The 22307-nt window shown below is 29.8% G+C and overlaps 1 protein-coding gene across 1 annotated transcript; it reads right to left on the bottom strand.

Annotated features, from left to right (window-relative positions):
* Positions 1 to 8614: 8614 nt before the first annotated feature.
* Positions 8615 to 21135, bottom strand: LOC129984820 (uncharacterized). The gene is made up of 5 exons (XM_056094780.1): positions 21031 to 21135; positions 18561 to 18669; positions 14840 to 14979; positions 9974 to 10136; positions 8615 to 8903 (listed from the first exon to the last, which is right to left on the bottom strand). Exons 1-5 carry the CDS (start codon positions 21068 to 21070, stop codon positions 8699 to 8701), a joined length of 657 nt encoding a protein of 218 aa, XP_055950755.1. The 5' UTR covers positions 21071 to 21135; the 3' UTR covers positions 8615 to 8698.
* Positions 21136 to 22307: the final 1172 nt, after the last annotated feature.

Below are 22307 nucleotides of genomic sequence, written 5' to 3'. Positions count from 1 at the left end.
AAACAAAACCAGAAGTTAAATGTTTTTCAACACTTTATTAAATACTTTTCTCTCTGTATCATAACTTATTTTATAATATGTTATATCAGGAAGGCACGCGTATTAGAATACATTTTGAATAGTTTTTATGCTGAAAGGATTGGCAATTACATCTGCTTTTGAACATTATTTATGTTTACAAAACATTTTTAGTACAACGCAAATGAAAACTTTAAATAACTTTTTTGAAAAACTTGGATTTTGTAAAAAAAAAAAATTATAACGCAAAACATGATATTTTAAAAACCTATTAATATATTATCCTGAAATTTTGCATACATGTTACCTTAAGTGTTCCAAAGACAATAAACTAGGGATATAACTTTGAATTGAGAAATTTTTCTCTTAGAACTGCCTAATATAATTTTCAAAAACGAATTTTGTGAAAATTTCAATACAAAAATATTCTATTAGCTATAACTTTTTTTTGAAAATACATATATTTCTTAGATTTTAATTCATTCCCTTCATTATAGCTGTATATTGTGTGTATAAAAAAATATTGGAATAAGTGCAATACAATTTTTTGTAGAATATTTCGCTTTTTGTTGCAATTTTCACTATTTTTTTACCTAAATTAACACATTTTACAGAATTTCAGCTTGGAATTTCCTGAATTTCTTGATAAGTATTTTTCATTGTTTGCAATCACGTTGATCCAGAAAATGAACTGAAATAGCTCATTAGAAGGATTTTTCGGCTAAATCCTAGGGACGGGTACCGTCAAATTTGGCGCCAAACTTTAAAGATAAAGTCGCCAGCTTCTCTTGAAAATCGTCATAATATTGAGATATAAAATTCTGAAGATTACAGCATCCACGAGGCTTGGCGAGAAAAATTTGGCGGAAAATCGCCAAATGGTACCCGTCTCTAGAACTGTACCGATTTTTCATAAATTCGTCTCCGAAGGCAGAAGATAAAAAAAAGTTTTTATCCATAGTAGGTCATATCATAAATTCATTCAAGCCAGTTGCTGTAAAATTACCATTATTGTTCAAAGCGTGAGAGTTCACATACAGCAGAATTGCTTCAGTTTTTATTAATATTACTCAGATAATTCGTGGATGAAACTGCCTCGAAAATGGTTTTTAAATTTAATATATAATTTTCATATGGTGTCTATGATCCAAACGTTTTTCTGTTCCAAAATAAAATTTTAATCACTTTAATCAAATCATATTCTTCTGCACATATTCCAGTATTCAGAATGAATCCCAAAGTCAAGATTGCTGTATATTTCATAGCAAAATCGGGGATAAACAGCAAATTCCTTTTACGTACGAGAATGTTTATAATAAGAAATATCGCCGTGATTTGAAGTTTTTTTATATTTTTAGCGGTAACCTAACAATTAATCTTACTTTGATATTTTACTGCACTTTTCTTTAAAAACACTAATCGTTAATGAGTTATTAGCTTTTTTTTTCTCGACAAACACTGAATATATATATTTGACAAGATATTATACGAACAATTATATATAGAACATCGACAAGATATTATACGAACAATTATATATAGAACATCGACAAGATATTATACGAACAGTTATATATAAAACATCGACAAGATATTATACGAACAATTATATATAGAACGTCGACAAGATAGATATTATACGAACAATTATATATAGAACACCGACAAGATATTATACGAACAATTATATATAGAACATCGACAAGATATTATACGAACAATTATATATAGAACATCAACAAGATATTATACGAACAATTATATATAGAACGTCGACAAGATAGATATTATACGAACAATTATATATAGAACATCGACAAGATATTATACGAACAGTTATATATAAAACATCGACAAGATATTATACGAACAATTATATATAGAACGTCGACAAGATAGATATTATACGAACAATTATATATAGAACACCGACAAGATATTATACGAACAATTATATATAGAACATCGACAAGATATTATACGAACATTAATACATTCAACAACATATATACGAACACGCTGACCGATAATATTGAAACAAAAATCAATAAATTCTTACAAGAAAAACGTGCTTCGGGGAAACTATTATAGTCCCCAGACATCATTGAATATTCGTTGAGAATTGCTGTCCCATTTGGTCGCCAGATGGCGCATTTCTTACATCCTATTGTGTTACTCTTAGGAAGAGTGTCCCCGACATTTTTCAGAAATACTGTCAATTCCCTAATATAGAAACGAGTATCTCCAAAATAAAGATGAGATAAAACATTGAAAAGGAAAATTATTACATTTAACAATAAAGTGAACTAGTTCATTCACGAAATTAAGAAGCATAATAATTGCGATTTATCCACAAAATGGCCGAAAATGGAATTCTCTAATATGGTACCAATTCTCAAATCTGGAAACCTTCGTCGCTTTATTGGAAAATGGATTGCTTCAAAGCACCAACCATAACATTTCGAAAATGGAAAGCTTTGATTTCTCAAAATAGAGGTAAAAGAAGGAAAGTTTATATTCAACATTAAAGAAAATCCAGTTCATTCGCGAAATTAAGAAGTATAATAATCGCGGTTACCTCAAAATTGCCCAAAATGGAATTTTCAACTTCTTAACCTATTCTTAAATAGAGAAACCTTCGTCGCTTTTACGGAAGACTGATTTCTTGAAAGTATTAACCACAGAATTCCTAAAATAGAAAGCTTTGAATTCTCCAAAATAAAGGTGAGATGAAACATTGAGAAGGGATTGTTTATATTTAATAATAAAGTAAACCCGTAAAATTCCAGAAAAAACGACACAAATTTGCACGAAAATACTTTAAAACAATTATTATTTACTCCATTTGGTCTAAACACAGAATTATGATTTAATAAATAGTTAATTTCTGTTATTAAAATTGGCTAATTATTTTTTTAAATTGCTCATTTACTCATCTTTTATATTTTTATAAATATATTCCTTACAGGCAGGCTATCTTTTGCAATATTTCTCAAACAAGACTTGGGAAACATTTATACATCTAACTAATACGTTAACTAAGAACTAAACTAGCTTATAGTGTTTTTCAGTTATTTTTCCGAAAGTATTATTTCACAAAAATGATTTTTATATTATTTTAAAATTTGAAAAAGAAAATATCTTTTAGAGATACCAATTTCATTCTTCCAACCTTTACAGTTTTTCTAAAGTTTTAATAATTCTTTTAATTTAATATTACACACAATCTGAAACAATGTTTCTATCGTTAAAATAAAATTCAGAATAATTCTAATGTTCCATCAAAACATTCAGTTATTTTTTTTGTATCAATATTAAAGCACTGCTTTTGTAAATTAAAAGTCGCGAGTTCAATCCTTCATTTTCTTGGCTTTACATCCTTTTCCAGGATGTTTTGTCAAAAGGAGTACCCCAAAAAATTAAAAGTAAGGTTAAAAATGGATTTCTTTGGACATTAAATTTGAAGTAAGATTTTCCCTTCCACTTTTATTTCTTAGTTTATATACACTTTTAGGTTTTCATGTGCAACAATATGTATAAAGATATTTTGTTAAATTCATTTCTTTCAAACATTAAATAATACGACGAAATTTTAAATAAATTATTGCATATTAATAGCTTAACATTCAGAAAAACCAATATTTCGAATTGGACTCTAACAGCGTTGAATTTCATATAAAAATAATCCTTTGAGATATGTTCCGGAAAAATGCTTCGATGTCTTTATAAAAATAAATAGTTGGAAAAACAATTTGATATGATATACTTCACTTCAAAATACCAGCCTTCAGGGTATCGATCTGCAGTCAAAACTACAATGCAGTTTTCAGTAATACTTCTTGACAACTTCTGTAAGGCTTCAGTAGATTTGATCGGGTGAGATGTTTCCATTTAGATGCATTTATTCTTCTTTGGGGGAGGTCTTATCTCTTTTTGGCAGACCTGTGTCTGACAACAGGACGATCCAGAACATTCCTCAGAAAAGAAGCAAAGGTCATTCCAAACCCGCGAAAAGAACTTATTGATTATGTAACAATAGAGGCAAATTTCTTCAGAGTACTCTGCAAATCTCCAACATCATTATTCCAACTCCATTGGCGCTGAAAAAGTAATCACATTTAAGAAAAGTAACCGAAATTTGGATGCCGTTAGTCAATGAACCGTTGCTTATATATTCAGACTCGTTTAAAGTAAGATGCAGAAAATGTGCTATAGAGTGTTAAATCTTATTTCCGTTAAAAATCACAGCTGATGGAAGTGTAGAATATTGTGTCTTTGAAAACACAACTTTGATCAATGACATTCGCATTCAATATATAAATAATATGAGAGCTGGGTTTTGCTGTCAATTCTAGATCCACATGACAAAGCCAACATCTCAACTAGAACAAATTTGGTTTCGTAGTGTTGCCTCTTCCCAAGGATCCAGAATGAAAATTCAGAGAATGATTCGTCATCTCGAAAAAAATCAAAATCTGTTTAGATTTAAAGAACAAGAACAACTGTTTCCAAGAGTAGTAATATACACATATATATTTATTTTCTGTTATTTCCGTGTTTATATATTGCATTGTTTTTTTTTAGTCCTGTTCTTTTATTATTATTATTTCTGCCCTCATTTCTAGCAGCTTTTTTTTGTTAATAACTTTATAATTATCATTTTTCCTGAATTTTGCAATCACAAACAAACTATAAGTCTGTTTATGTAGATTTTCAATTTATCTTTGAAAATTTGTTTAATAAGCTAATACCATTTACCATTTAAACAAAAAAAAAATGTCAGATTTTGGAAGTAAAATTAAACAAATTTAATAAAAACAGTATATAAACACACACCTTTAATAGTGTTCTAAAGAAGAGAAAATTCATTCAAATTTATTTATTTTCTCTACTCTATCCCTTAATTTATAATTCCTTATTATATAATTTTGAGATCACTTTTTTTTTCTTTCTCAGATTCACAACTAGACAGAATTCAAAACATAATTAAATTAAATGATTAACTGCAAATGAAACTCTTAAGGTATTAAAATATTGCACTGGCATACGTAAAAGTCAAAAAAACATTGCATCATAGAATGATATACTAATTATAAAATTATTATTTTTCAAGCATGAAACATATTAAGTTAAATAAATGTGTTTAGTAAAAAAAAAAAAAATCAAATAAAAATTTGTAGAAAATGACTGAAAAAAATAAAAGTTTAATAGATTTTTTTAGTTTCGTGATATTTTTATTTATTTATTTATTTTCATTTAGAAATAAACGCAATTTAAGCAGTTCATGATTTACTCTCTCAAACTTGTTCTGAAATAAATTTAATGAACTGCAAACTGAAAAGTAATTTATTTTCCTTGTTATAAGCGAAAACAATCAGTGATGAGATATTTATCGTTAAAAGCTCCAATTATTTTTTGCTCCATTTTAGCTTTTAATGTAATTAGATACATAAATATCACAATAACTCTTACCTGACATCTACCACCAAAAAAGAAGTCGAGAATTTTACTGGTTTTTCATATATCTTTCTCACTGAAATATCAGATATCATTTTCATTATTAATTTCAGTGTCAATTTGACCGGATAAATTCTCTTTCGCGCATTTGCACAACTTTCTCTGAACTTTCTTCCCTCTTTATAGTTTTTATTATATATATACTAGCCACTTTTGGCGAAAAGCAGGTTCACCAATCTTAATCCTCGTTAAAATTTTAATAATTAAATATTTTATGTAACTCCTATTTTAATTAAAAATTCAAAAAAAAGGGCCCCTTAGGTGCATATTCCCGACCTCCAAGGTATGCATGCGCAAAATTTGGCAACTGTAGATCGAACGATCTGGCCTGTAGAGCGCCAACACACATACATTGAGCTTTATTATAAGTATAGATAGAGATATAAATATAAATACGTTTTTATTTTGTTAAATAACATTTAAAATGAACCATGATCATAATTTCATTATATTAAATATATTTTAAAGTATGCCAAAAAGAAGAGGATATCTTAGCTATGGGGAGTTATATCAAACCCCAATGAGTTAATATATTAGCTGATAAATGGTTTCCCAATTGCGCATGCCTAGTTAACGGTTTCACTTCAATATCCTCATTTCAGGAGAGTTGTTTCCGCAGTTCGTTGCTTGATGGATTGATGCATATCAGCATAAACAGCATTTATCCTATGTATGCAAGTGCACTTAACAAATTTACCATAAGATGAAATAAGTGTACAGATAGTTTTGCCTGGCATGGTGCACTATCCATAAAAAGCTTAATTATAGCAAAGATTGTGTGCAAGGAGTGCCTAACCGTCAGATACCCGGGGGGTTCTACACTGAAGCCCTCCACTCCAGTTTTATGCCCTGGGATCAGTGTTTCAAAGACAATGGCTATTATTTAGAGCTCTACTGTTTCATGTGTAATGTAATTACAATATTGTTATTAAAATTCCTTAACATATAACTCTGTAGTCTCTTTTTCATTTCAGCATACCTTATGTTACGCAACCTTATGCTTTGTTTAGATTATGCAAATAATCCAAAAAAGCATAAAATAAACTTTTGCTTTACTTTCTGTTGTTAAAAGACATAAATGACACTTTTTCATAATTTATTCGTCATTAATTTCAGAAGAAACCGATATCTAATCATTATGAGTATGCAGACTATACTATCTCACCTTCATTAATACTCAAAATATTATGGAACATCTAGTGGATCAAAATATTATTTTCGTTGCTCCATGATTATCTATCTCTAAATATTAATCAAAATATTATTTTCGCTTTTTTACAAAGATAAGATAGTCAGTGTATAACAGCTTTACTTTTTTTTTCCTTTGAGTTAAAAGCACGTATTATATAGAAAGAAATAATGGGTAAATATTTTATTCTGGATATGACATAAATTTAGTAAAAATAATTTTATATCCATTTTTCCATTGTTTTTTTATTGACTAGATTGAAGGAAAAACCCATGACCGTCGAACACCAGTAAATACTTTTTTATCAGTCAGAGTTTTATCAGTCAGAACCGGAAGATGCCTGTTACTTTTAAGTTTAAAGACTCCCTCTCATACTAATAACCTTTTACATAAATACGGAAAACTGATGTTGCAATCTCCATTACCCCCCGCCCCATCCTTATTCAGCAGATTATCCGAATTCAAATTCCTGGCTTGTTTTGGATAGTCAGTTAAATATTTTAAACCAATAAAAGCAAGTATGTATTTTATCATGCTAAAGTCAATTCGAACTGGTGATGAACAGTAGGATAAAAGCGAACTCCAATCTGATTTCAACGGTGCACAACTAATTAATATGCTAAATATATCCTGAACTAAATAGTTCTGATAGACTCTAAGAGTGTTAGTGGATTCAATAGACTGTCTATCTGAGTAGGATCACTAATACAGTCTATCGTATACCTTAGTAGGATCACTAATGCAGTCTATCGTATACCTTAGTAGGATCACTAACAGTGTCTATTGGATCCTCGTTCGAGACTTTGTTAGACATTTTTTTTGGTAAATGTAGTTTATCTTTGCTAGAACATTGTTTGCAATATTACCAATTGAATATTTCGGTTACAATTGGATTTTGCATTTCTCTAATGTTTCAGTGCTTGTAAAATGCTGTTTAATCTCAAATATTCTAATGAATATTATAATTCATTCATATTATAGGAATTTTTCATTTGCTCTTTCAAAATACGTGCTTTTGAAACATGACAATATCTTTAAATTGGCTACTTTCAATAAATTAGCTGCTGTAAAAAATCAATTACCCATAGAGTGTTACGCTCTATAAAACAGATATTTGGAACTAATTAACAAATTTAGCACATACTTATTTTAAAAGCCTAGAATGGGTTCTTAGATGTTTCTTGAAAATTTTAATTCATAAAAAATTATTAAACTTAATGTTTTTCTGCAATAACTGCAATTGATTTTTGCACCATTTTAACATTTAAATAATTAACTTTATAGTAACATAAGCTATCTCCTAAATTGAGCCTCGGTGGTCTGGTGGTAACATCTCAGCTTCGGAACCAGAGGGTTTCAGACTCGAGACCAGATTCCCCGAAGAACCGTCGTGTAAGAGGATCTGGTGCACTTTAATTGCGACGGAGCCAAATGTCCACCCACTAATGTTTTTTGAAGTTTTGGGAGGGGATGCCAACTCAGGTGCCGTTCACGTCATCTGAACGCAGTTCAAAATGATTAGGTACGTCCCAAAATAGTCCTAGTGTTGCTTTAAAACGGGACGTTAACATAACTAAACTATTGACATAAAACGTTACAATCATCGCAGAGAAAATAAATGCTAATAATATCTTTACTAGTCCTCAGTTACTCTAAAATGCCTTTATCTAAAGGCTACACCATTTGCACAATAATATTAAAATATATTCTTATAATACTAAAAAAGTATTACTAATGTTTTGTTTTAAACTAAGCTTAATCGATAAAAGACTTGGGTACTTTTTTTCTAATACAATAATGTTGATATACGATTCTATCGATAATAATTACCTTTGATCTTTCGTTTCTGCTAAAACAAAAAAATAAAATGTTTTAACGCAAAAATATAAGGATCGTCTCTATTGATACAAAAAAAGTGTCAATATACATAGATTGAAATAGAATATAGGATGAAAGTAGGTAAATGGAAAACATTTATTCTCTGTCTATTATTTGATTTAATAAAGCTTCTTCTTCAGGTTCCAATTCTATAAGAAGCAACAACTCTGTTATACTTTCAGCTGAACAGTGTAAAGGAAATCCTGCTCTTCTATTTACTTCAAGAACAATGTCTCTTGCATCAGATCCGCATCTCTCATTAGATTTGGATGCATAGCATATATTCTTAAGGGATATCACCCTGAAAGAATAAAAATAATCTTAATGAATGATATTAATGATCACTTAATAAAAACAAATATAGCATAATCAGCCTTTACAATTTCAAAGAGATCAAATGGTTAAATAATGAAGTAAATAGCCAGTTCACCCAAATCAGTTCTCCCAAATATTGGCGACAGCGTAATGAAAATAGTAGCCAACTATTTCCTTAAGTTTTAGAGCCGTGATTCCAAGAAAGCACAAGGAGCCAAGTCATTCCATTGCACCTCAGTTGTCGCTAAGCTCTCGATGCTGCCAAATTGTTGCGGTAATGTAGCATCAATTATAGCTAAATACTGGCATCGACCTTGTGGTTTTAGTGCTGGATCCATCTTAAGGATAAAATCAATATAATGTTACGAAATATTAACCTTTGTCATGAATTTAGGGTTTTTTATTGAATCCTTCACGAATGTTCTGGCGATTTATCTCTGACATGCGGTCAATAACATCCGGAAATCGAATTCGTGCTTTAGAAACATTTTTACCACCGATTGAAACAGAAAGTCGATACAAATCTACACTTTAGTGACAAAATCTCGTAGCAAATTTAATATATTTAAAACATTGCGTTTTTGAATTATCGCGTTTACATGTACAGAAAGTAAAGATCGACAGACAGTCAAAATTTTTATGGTTTTGACCCAAACTTTGATAGCTGTCTGTGCTATAGATGTTAAATTTGTATACCGAATCTTATCTATACAGCTCTATTCGTTTTGCAGTTAGTGTTAAGTTACATTCAATCAGTCAAAATCACGGACTTTCTCTGAACAGATTTTACTCAAAAATTTAATATAAATCTGCAATTTCGGTTTAAAAACCGCATTCCAAATTTCAACCATCTAGCTCAAAGCGTTTTTTTTAATATCTTTGTCACAGACAGGCGTATGGGCATTCTCCAAAAATGTGTTTTTTGAACTCAGAAAGTTCTAAAGCGTAAAGATTCGTCAAAGTATCAAGTTCGAATTTTTCTGACAATTACTATACTCTTTCTATACTACATGTACAAGAAAGTAAAAGGGAATGGAAAAGATGCAGCATACTTACAAACACTGAAATGATGATCTAAGTTCATCGTTATTGCCTTTTTCTGCCTCTGTTTGTTTAACATATTTAAACATCTTTTTTCTCCTCTCATCAACAATTACTCTGCATGTTCTGGAGTCTTTTTCAACTACTTCATTAAAACAGTCAAGGTTTTGAACAATACCTATTTAAAAAAAAAAGATTGATTGTCAGTCAAAAATATGACTAGTCGTTTTTGGCGATTAACTAGTTCACCGGAAATAATGTTAATGTTGTATTTCAATTAAATTTCTGATTCCTCAACAAAGTAAATTTCAATATAGAATTCTGATAATCATAAAGTGGTATTGTTTTAACAGCCTTACACTTATTTTGCTTATTGTGCACACCTAAACCCTCCCAATGGAATCAAGTTCCGCGATATCATTATTAAAATTATTACGGTAGAACTAATCCAATTTCTATTGTCAAATCATGTTTCTAGATATTCCACTTTTCTATTCATCATAAAAACTGAGCAAAAAATAAGCAAAATTGTTCATCCGCAAATTTTATCAGTGGAAGAAATTCATCCGCTTAAATATCAAGCAAAACACTGAAAACGATTTCATTGCAACATTATCTCAATCAAAATTTTAGAACATCAACTTTTAAGAGAAAATCGTCAAATTTCAAGAAAAATTAAATTAAAATGATAATATTTTTATTATTTAAAGATGATATTAAAGTCATATTTTTTGAATAATACTTTCAGACATTAATGAAAAAATGTATCAATATCTAACTTAATTTTCAATTAATATAAATCTCAAAAAATTCTCTCCATATTTCTACTCTGCAGAGTTCATTTGTACCAAATTTGGTAATTCTAAATAAATGATCAGTCTTCTGGACAAGCAATTCACTCACTCACTCACTCACTCACTCACTCACTCACTCACTCACTCACTCACTCACTCACTCACTCACTCACTCACTCACTCACTCACTCACTCACTCACTCACTCACTCACTCACTCACTCACTCACTCACTCACTCACTCACTCACTCACTCACTCACTCACTCACTCACTCACTCACTCACTCACTCACTCACTCACTCACTCACTCACTCACTCACTCACTCACTCACTCACTCACTCACTCACTCACTCACTCACTCACTCACTCACTCACTCACTCACTCACTCACTCACTCACTCACTCACTCACTCACTCACTCACTCACTCACTCACTCACTCACTCACTCACTCACTCACTCACTCACTCACTCACTCACTCACTCACTCACTCACTCACTCACTCACTCACTCACTCACTCACTCACTCACTCACTCACTCACTCACTCACTCACTCACTCACTCACTCACTCACTCACTCACTCACTCACTCACTCACTCACTCACTCACTCACTCACTCACTCACTCACTCACTCACTCACTCACTCACTCACTCACTCACTCACTCACTCACTCACTCACTCACTCACTCACTCACTCACTCACTCACTCACTCACTCACTCACTCACTCACTCACTCACTCACTCACTCACTCACTCACTCACTCACTCACTCACTCACTCACTCACTCACTCACTCACTCACTCACTCACTCACTCACTCACTCACTCACTCACTCACTCACTCACTCACTCACTCACTCACTCACTCACTCACTCACTCACTCACACAACACACACAACACACACACATTCTTCTATAATATATAATATCAATACAGATTAAAGATTGAGATGTAGCATATAAATTGTGATGTAAATATGTATTTACTGTCATCTATTTGTTTCTGAAGAGGAACGATCCATCTCTTTCCAGTGTCCACTGCGCATTGAACTATGACAAATCCAATATTGTTCTTTTATGCTTAAGGGACAAATTTAATATATTAAAAAGTGCCAATCAAATACAAATTAATGATATTTATAGGAAGTAATTCCAATGATATTAGCCTTAAGAGTGTAGTATCACATTTCATTAAATAAATATCAAATGTGAAATAGGAAATTGTCAGTTTTTCAGGGAGGCAAAATTTATACACCTACAAACAGTAAGATTAGGTTGATTAGAAGGACAAGAGTGACAAATAGATTGCTAACTAGCTACTGATCTGTGGTTCTGCCTTGTTTATTTGTTTACAAGTAGTAGGATTAGTTAAGAGGACAAGTCTGACAAATATATTGCTACTAATCTGTGATTCTGCTTTGTTTATTTGTTTACAAGTAGTAGGACTAGTTAGGAGGACAAGTCTGACAAATATATTGCTAACTATCTGTGATCTGTTCTAACTATCTGATCTGTGATTCTGCCTTGTTTATTTGTTTACAAGTATTAGGATTAGTTAGGAGGACAAGTCTGACAAATATATTGCTAACTATCTGTGATCTGTTCTAACTATCTGATCTGTGATTCTGCCTTGTTTATTTGTTTACAAGTATTAGGACTAGTTAGGAGGACAAGTCTGACAAATATATTGCTAACTATCTGTGATCTGTTCTAACTATCTGATCTGTGATTCTGCTTTGTTTATTTGTTTACAAGTAGTAGGACTAGTTAGGAGGACAAGTCTGACAAATATATTGCTAACTATCTGTGATCTGTTCTAACTATCTGATCTGTGATTCTGCTTTGTTTATTTGTTTACAAGTATTAGGACTAGTTAGGAGGACAAGTCTGACAAATATATTGCTAACTATCTGTGATCTGTTCTAACTATCTGATCTGTGATTCTGCTTTGTTTATTTGTTTACAAGTATTAGGACTAGTTAGGAGGACAAGTCTGACAAATATATTGCTAACTATCTGTGATCTGTTCTAACTATCTGATCTGTGATTCTGCTTTGTTTATTTGTTTACAAGTAGTAGGACTAGTTAGGAGGACAAGTCTGACAAATATATTGCTAACTATCTGTGATCTGTTCTAACTATCTGATCTGTGATTCTGCTTTGTTTATTTGTTTACAAGTATTAGGACTAGTTAGGAGGACAAGTCTGACAAATATATTGCTAACTATCTGTGATCTGTTCTAACTATCTGATCTGTGATTCTGCTTTGTTTATTTGTTTACAAGTAGTAGGACTAGTTAGGAGGACAAGTCTGACAAATATATTGCTAACTATCTGTGATCTGTTCTAACTATCTGATCTGTGATTCTGCCTTGTTTATTTGTTTACAAGTATTAGGATTAGTTAGGAGGACAAGTCTGACAAAATGTTAGATTGCTTACTAGACTCTTGCTTGTGGCTCTGTTTTCTTTATTGGTTTTATATGTATATAAGAAAAGGCAAAATACATTTACATCGTGCAATTTTTGAATTCTTATATTAAATTCTTTAAGATGTTTATTTTTAATTAATAATAACCAAGCAATTGTTAATCTTAGGTCTTAGGACAAAAGAATTCTTAATTCCACTATTAGACCCGAATATATAAAGATTAGTAGGATTGGAGCCCTCATTGTAAGTTGGCAACAAACATCATGTGATCAAAAATATATGAATGCTTTCAGATTTACACATTTTTTTTTTATTATTATTATTTTCTATAGAAAGGCTTGGCGGAATGTCTTTGAATTTTGACCATATAAAAAATATGCTGAATTCGTCTTTTACTGTAAAGACTCAGTCATAAGCTGTTAGGAACTAATCAGAAATTAATTTTTAAAAATTACTTTTTGCTCCCTTTTTTTCACAAAAATTTAGATAATGAATTTAAAATTTCGATGATGATTTTATTTTCTGTAGCAATATTTAGATGCATTTTTTTAGAAAATAACACGCATATTAAGGTATAATTTTTTTAATGAAATCTAAGTATTTCTTTCCAGTTTTTTGCATATTAAATACAGAGTTCTATTAGCAGAAAGCGTTATTAAATTGTTTTAATACAATGAAATTTAAATTGAATTCTGTAATTATTTGAAATAATATGCCTGGTAGTAAATAATTATAATTATACATGAGTGAATTGTAACATGTTTTTCCTTTCTTAATTTCAACGCAAGATATATCGGGTAATGTTACAATTTCAGTACAATACTATAAAGACTCAGTAAGATCGCATCATTGCAATATACAGTATTTCATTTGTTGTTTAATAAATGCTAAGAGAAGCTTTATAGGTAAAAAAAGAGTTCCCATCCTTTAAACTTGAATCTTTAAAAAAAATATATTCAGTTTTATAAAGGATAGAAATAGGGGTTTTTTTTTTCTTTTTGTTCGAAAATTTTTGGAATAAAGCATCATTTCCTATTATCCAGTTTATTGGATTACATTCATCATACATCCATACAGTAATATTCATAACAATATATATAAGACAAATACGGCATATGCCATTCCTAAATTGATTCGGTATTTTTGCTTAGTTTTCTTAAATATTGGAATATGCACTTATAACTATAAAAGAAAGTTTGTTTAATTTCACAATCCAAAAATATCCGGAATTCTGAGATTATACGCACAAATTCTACATCGATTGGACAGTGATGCTAACAAAGTTTTTGGATTCATTTTAATTTTATGAATTCTGCTCTTGCATAAATAAATTATTAGAGAATTTATGAAACATTACCCAAATTTTTTAATAGAAAACGTTAAATTCGCTATTCATTTACTAACTATCAGATATATAAATCGTAAAAAATTAATCTTAATTAATAACATTTGTAGTTCAATGCACTTTTTAATTCAGGTATTGTTTGATTTGATAATGAAACAAGCTTTCTTTTATTGTTAAAATGCATATTACAATATTTAAAAAAGTTGTATGAAATAGCTTAATCAATTGTATACCTTCAAAATTCAAGAATGTAAATTGTCGTATGTATATTTAATTCAAATAAATGAAAAATGTAATATCTTACGCAAATGAAGTTGTGAATCCTTGTCACATGCATCTTCTGAAACGTTTTTCATGTTTAGGAAATACCTTCGCCATGAATCCTCTTCAGGGTTACATTTGTTTAAATGATCTATCATGCAATCAGTAGTTTGTAGGTATCCTCTGAAATATATTTGAACAACTTAAGTACATAAAGTAAAATAAAACAATTAAACTCATTGTTTTTCAAATTTTATAACGAGAGAGATGTCTCCTTTTCATGTTGATATTGAAATAATAGAAATGATTTCATGAGAAAGTAGCTTTCAATAAGTTTTACACAGATTTGTAGGTGTTTTCATATTTCAAAGATTTGTCAAAATACCCAGAGGGGATGCTCTTAATTCATAAAATAATTCGTTGCCTGTCAGTTGAGTCATTTGTTTGCAATAATCCAACATTTCAACAAACTATAAAACTAAAATAGGTCTCACTGTCTTGACATCAAATTTATAATTCTATATTAAATTTTGTATTTAATAAGTTAATGATAAGAAGTCATTGCTAAATACAAAGTTCTTCATATTGTGGAAAATGCAATGCAAACGAATAAATATAGTCTCCTGCTGGTATTGCAAGGTTATGTAAATATATTTTTATCTTAAAATATGAATATTTGTATTTGGTTATTGATCACTTAACTTCATTCCAATCATCATTGCTGGAGTATAAATGTATCATTGGAATTTTTTAAAATTCTTAAAATTTATTAATCAATATCTATATAAAAATTTTCTAGCGTGTCCACTCTAATCTTGACCAAATAGCTAATTTCAAAATTGTTAGAGAAACGCTTATAATTTCATTCAAATAATGGTCTGAAATATTGAAAAAATTAAATTATATTGTTTTACATCTATAAATACGCCACTAAAAGAAATAGAAATTATAAATCCATATACATCTTCTGGTCCTCATAATAATAATAATGACATATGACGCTAAAATATGTGGTACTAAAATATGTGGTATTACTTATTGCCGAATGGCAACAGTCAAATGTAAATAAAGCTATATACAAACACTTCAAGCTGCTTCACTGAACCATTTTACGAGTGCTCTTAAGTCATTAATGAGCTTTAAATTATTATTAGAAATTCTCGAATATGAGCTGAGAACTCCTTATGCGAAAGACGTTAAAAACATTGTTTAAGTGAGAGCTAAATTAGGCTTAACTTTCTGCAAATGGATAATTGCTGTATTTGTTTATGGAAACTGATTTTCATATTTTAATTCATTATATCATAAAAATGGTTTTTGTGTTATCTTAAAATTTAAAATGTTACCTTTTTAATAATTGCATTTTTATTTCCATATATTTTCTTTTTCTTTAATTCAATTTCCTTAAAATATCTACTTTTGTTTCAATATCAATCAAAAATTATGATGAACTTCGAAATCAACCTTCAAATCATTCATTCGCATGTTTTGCCTGAATTGAAATTGAGTTCTAAAAAAAATGTATTTTTTTACAAATTACTTTCGCCGTAGGATCTTCACTTCAACTTTTATTTTATAAACAATTTTAAATGCACCCCACAAAAAAATTTCCCTACAAATTATTGCACCCCGATAATTTGTAGTAGACTGATTCAATCAATTTCATATCTTTTAATCGGATCAAATAACACGCTGGATTTTTTTGTAGAAAAAAAGCGCATTTCATATTATTGTTTTACTGTCTAAAAAGTCAATAACCTGGGGGAACATGATGTCCGCCAAAGGCGACTAGTTCAAGAAAATATACTTCATAAAAACGCTGCACTCTTCTGTGGACAAAACAGATTGAATTAGACAAACTTACAGCCTCAATATATAAAAACTCTTGCAGGAGTACATTTTTATGACATTTATCTATGTTATACTCTGAAAATATCACTTGTTTATACAAAATAATTTTTAAATATAGTTAAACAAAATTACTAAACTGGTAATTTTTCATTAAAAATACTTTTTATTTACATTTAAATGTTTAAAAATGTCATTTATGTTCAATATTGACCTTAGTTTTTTTTAAGGTAAAACATAAAAATAAGCTTCAGAGAACAATTTCAAAAAGATTTCATATCAATATTTAAATAATTTTTTGTGAAATCAGTGTTATGGCCGGGAGTTTTCTTCAAAAATATCGTTTATCAGAAAATGCATTTAAATTTTTTATTTAACACAAACTAATGCTAATTCGGTAATAAAACAGCTGCATTTTCATTTGTAATTCGTACACAGTAAAAAAACTAAGACAGTTTTATAAAGAATATAAAAAAGACCACAAAATTAATTTTTTAAAAAAATCGATAATTTTATCGAAAACGACAATCCGATAACTTAAGCCCATATCATATTTTTTCAAATTTCGGAAAGATGCATATACATTCAAGATATTGCCATGATACATCAAAAATTCACTTTCCACTCCAAAGCCAATTGTTTTAGACCAATTAGCAGTTACATCGAAGAAACGTTAAGTTCTAAGTGGCGGTTCTTGCTCGATCGACCATTAGAATAGTCTAAAAAATGCGAAGGTTGTTATCTCGGTCAACTTTAATCGCAGAACTGTGAATCGTTTTTCTTGTTTAAAATGTCAGTTTAGCAAAGAATATTTTGTTTATTTTGGATTAAAGAAGCAGGAGTTGTATGAAAAATTATTTTTATAACATTCTTATCAACATGTTTATTGACTCAAACAATTATTCGAAGTGTGTGTGTGTGTGTGTGTGTGTGTGTGTGTGTGTGTGTGTGTGTGTGTGTGTGTGTGTGTGTGTGTGTGTGTGTGTGTGTGTGTGTGTGTGTGTGTGTGTGTGTGTGTGTGTGTGTGTGTGTGTGTGTGTGTGTGTGTGTGTGTGTGTGTGTGTGTGAATTTAATTCTTCTGTGATTAGACTGAAAACTCTGTATATTATCTAGAGCTTCAATCAAGGGGGTGTTGACATATCCCCTAAATTTTCCCCCTTACTCCCAAATGAAGTTATGCATTCTCTCCCACCGCTTCTTTTAAGAAATAATGGATATTCGCAAGAGCTGTGCACATACGATTGTTTAAATTTTCATTTTCAGAGTTTCTCATATAAGAGTTTTGTGTTTTAGATCATAATGAAGAAAGCATTTTGGACACCTTTGTTAAACCGATTCAAATTGAAATATGACAAAGTATAAAATATGACACAAACTAAAATATGATATAGCCATTCGAACCAAAATATAACAAAATATGGCAAGTTCAATAACAAGATCACATGCCATATTTTATTCATCTAAGTCCCTGCGCTTTTCAGTTATCGCGTTTACGTGCATGCGAACGTACAGACCATTGATCAACTCCTTAATATATTTGATTTTTAAAAATTTTATAGAAATATATACTTAAGATACTAAAACTATATACCAAATTTCATATATCTAGTCTATGTTTTGTAATTATAGTGTTCACTTGCACTGAGACAACAAACTTTCGGTCAATGGATTCTGTTCAAAATTTAATAGAAATCTACACATTCCGTCTGTCTCAAAGCGTCTTCGAAATATCATACTCATAAATAGATAGAGATATAATTTTAAAAATGCGTTTTTCAATCTCAATGAGGTTTGAAACAGAAATTCATAAGAGCCTTGCGTTCAAATATTTTGGCAATTACAATACTTTATTTTTGCACACTTCATATGCGAGAAAGTAAAAATAAAAGGCGAATCGATAAATTGAGATACTCACATGCATAATCTATCAAGGTCAGGCTTGGTTTCCGGGAATCTCCACGGCTGTGGTACAGGGCAAGCTCGATATCGAGGTTCCTGGCATATGTCATCGTTTCCCAATGTTCCTGAGTCATAAGAAATTCTGCTTGATTGAAACATGAAAGTTAAATTTTACACAAACACATGAGAAAGAATTGTTTGTTATTCAACAAAAACTAGCCGTCTTTGGCTACCAGCAGGTCTGCTGAGAAGATTTTTTTTTTGTCTTTAATTTCTATAAAATGTCTTATGCATAAATTTGATATTCGTGATTCCCTGAAGAAAAGTGATTATTCAAAAAAATTTATATTTATTACAGCCGTATTACTATAATAGTCTTACAGTATTTTATCTATTGCGCAATTGAACCTTCTTAATGGAATAAAATCCCTCAACATCACAGGGTGATATAAAACTGAGGGCATTTGCATTTTTCAATTCTCGCGATGCTGTAAATTTCACTTTCTTATTCCTCACTAGCCGCCTTTGGCAACCAGTTGGTTCATCGAATATATTAGTTCTACTTAGTTTCAATCAAATCTCTTACTGTTCGTTTAAGTATCCAAAGACTGCCACTTTTCGACGTTTTTACATCGCTAAGGGGTGAGATGCGGAAGTATGAGCGCCTTTCCAGGGAGTTCAATCTTTGAACTTGATTTCCGCTCTATTAGATGCTTTTTCGGGTTTTGTTGTTGTTGTTTGTTTTGTTTTGTTTTCCCCTTTATCTGTATGTGAGTGTCGTGTCGTTTCTGATATTATTTTATTGTAACTCAAAATTGCATGTTAATTGCTTATATGGCTAGTTCAAGTGGTGGAAAACTTTCGAAGTCGGACCGAAAAGTATTTTATACAATATCATTAAATTTGAGATTATCTGCCATTGTAAATGTCAAAATGTTATCTAAAAATTCAATAGCAAACAAAACGTGTTTTTATTTTTAAAAATTATTATTTTATAAATTTAACTCGTAAACAGAAGTTTGAAAAACAGAAATCTTCCATTTATTCCTCAAAATTTAATATTTAGATCACCCAAAATTAATTTAAAAAATTGCTCTGAAGTATTTTATTGTAAAATAGAATCTTATTCAGATAGTCTTTATCTCCTAAGTCTGCGTATAATCCAAGATCACTTTATTGTTAAATGTAAACATATCCTCTTTCCTCTCATCCGTATTTTTACTAAATAAACGCATCCTGACGCATGCGCAAAAAGGCGGAAGGTTTTAGAATCCGAGAAAGAACAGTATGTATAAATTAATATTCATAATTATCTCAAAAATATTTTAAGGGCAAATTGTTACATATATTTAATCCTTACACCTGCTCTATTCATTGAATATATGAACATTCTTAATAGAGTCACCTCCCATGACATCATAGTTCTATTAAAAATTTCGTCTATTTTCTACCTTTCGCAATGTTGTAACTTCACTTTCTTATTTTTAATGTAAACTATTCTGATATAAACATAATCTGTCTTCTAAATGTAGAATTTTTCCGTTGTCTTCTCAGCAATATTTTAAGAAAAAGATAATTTAAATTTCTCAAATTGATTTTTCATAACATGTGCTGCATTTAAAAAAATTAGATTTTTGTTACACATTCTAAGAATGAATATGCAGCAATGATTAAGCGATTTATTTCATATATGACTTTATTTTCTTATTATTCTTATATATTGAGTTGATGATAAACATAATTCTTTATATTCTTTACTTTCTTTCATATTCTTTAGCTTTTTATTTACTCTTATGGAGAAAACCACAAATTAAATATTTGATAAAATGAAGGAATGGGTTTTAATTTCATTGCAACAATGAAATCCGTTGTTGAAAATCAGGCAAAAACATTTTATTAAAAAATGCCATAATTCAAAAGAAATTGCAAGGTAACTAAATAGGTATCATTAAAAAAAATATTTTATATTTTAAAATGGAATTAAAATCTCAGTTCCCTTTAAAATAATTAAATTCTAATAAACATTTCAAAATTTTGCTCTAAGATACACATCCCATCCTCCAAAATATATTTGACAACTGTAGATCCAATGATCTGACTTGAAAATCGTTAACATTTAAAACGCCTTCGTCTTTATTAATATGCAATGAACTTAACCTTTTGTTCACCGAATTTTTTTACCATTAATTTTTCAAATTTATTTGTGCATCATTAACTCAGTTTTGGTTCATAATAAACCCAGGAAAGAGAAAACAACTTTATTAAAATAACTTAATAATTAATTAAAGGAATAATTTAAAAATCTTTAATATTTTTACATTTTTCTTTTTTTTAAATATCATCAAATAATAGTTATATTATGAAGATATCATTATCATTTAAATAGTTTTCAGTTTATCCAATAAATAAATGCTTAATACGACTCTCAAGTTAACTAGTCATTGAATTCACTTGATTAAAAATAAAAATAATACAAAAGAAGTTACCTTTCCATGCTCCCAGAAGAAGAAAAATGTAGAGCAGCATTTTGTTTCTCTGAAAATTTTTTACGTAATGAACGTGCGTAATGACTGAGGTTTATTAGAGTAATCAAAACGGATGCAATTTGCTGACTGTCATTTACTAACAAGCAAGGATTTCCTTTTTAAGAGCTGATAATTTTTTCCCCATAAAATCAATCATCAATCTTTCAGCTCCGTTTCCGGTTCCAAAAGAATTTTTTCATTCAGTCCTATCGCGAAAAAAAGCCAAACTGTTGAAAAATGAGATGAGAAAAAATATTGATTGGTATCAATTTTATGGTCCCTTATGAAGCTCAAAATGTTTAGAATGTGGCAAAACTTGCCAGTTTTTAATGTTTTAAAATTTTTTTAAAATCTTCTATTTTTACTATAGCTATTGCTGTTACATAAAACTAACACCTTAAGGTTAGTAACATTTATTTCATCAATTACGGGATCCTCAAATTAAGTAAAAAATCATACATAAAATGATTTCAGTACACAATTTTTAACTAGCATTATAACCGTCACACATAATTTCGTCGATAAACTATAATAATCCAATCTGTATACACAATTTTTAATTCCTAATCATCTCTATAACGGCCGTGAATCATTTTGTTGATGAATTAAAATAGTCCAACCTGCATACATTATAAAAGATTATCTAGGTTCGGAGTCTGAGTCAGATTATATTATCTTTTTCGAACACACAAATTATTATAATAAATATGAATATAAAGAGATTCTGTGCATCATGGGAATGTGTTTTTACTTTCAAATCTGCTATATGATGAAAAAATTGCCGTAAACCGAAAACAGAGATCTGAAAAAGATTGTTCGATTCTCTATTAAGCTCTTGAATCGAACAATACGGTTGGCAATAATTTCGTTTCATAGAGACAGCAACTTTTTGCTCAATTTTACCCTTATTAGTTGTTTACCAAATTTATTATAAAAGTATTTCCTAATTTCTATTATAATAGCATTCAAAAATCGAAAACAAAATTCTCATAGAAGTCAATGATTCCAATTCTTTTGGATTCATTGATTTCCCAAAAAAGGGGGATTTTTTTATTTACTATTATTCTTAAATTAATCGTTATTTCTAAATTGTTTTATTTAATAAATGTTATGATTATCAAATTGCATAATGTGATAGAATTAAATATATTTTTGAATGAAATGAAATATTTTATTTCATTAAATTGTTCGGTGAATTCTCGTGTTTCATCATAGAACGCGCATCCTCCTGGGTTAAT

The sequence above is a fragment of the Argiope bruennichi genome, chromosome 9 (assembly GCF_947563725.1).
Source record: "Argiope bruennichi chromosome 9, qqArgBrue1.1, whole genome shotgun sequence".
Lineage (NCBI taxonomy): Eukaryota > Metazoa > Arthropoda > Arachnida > Araneae > Araneidae > Argiope > Argiope bruennichi.
Note: the sequence above shows the minus strand (reverse complement) of the source record. Positions and strands in the feature narration are given on the sequence as shown.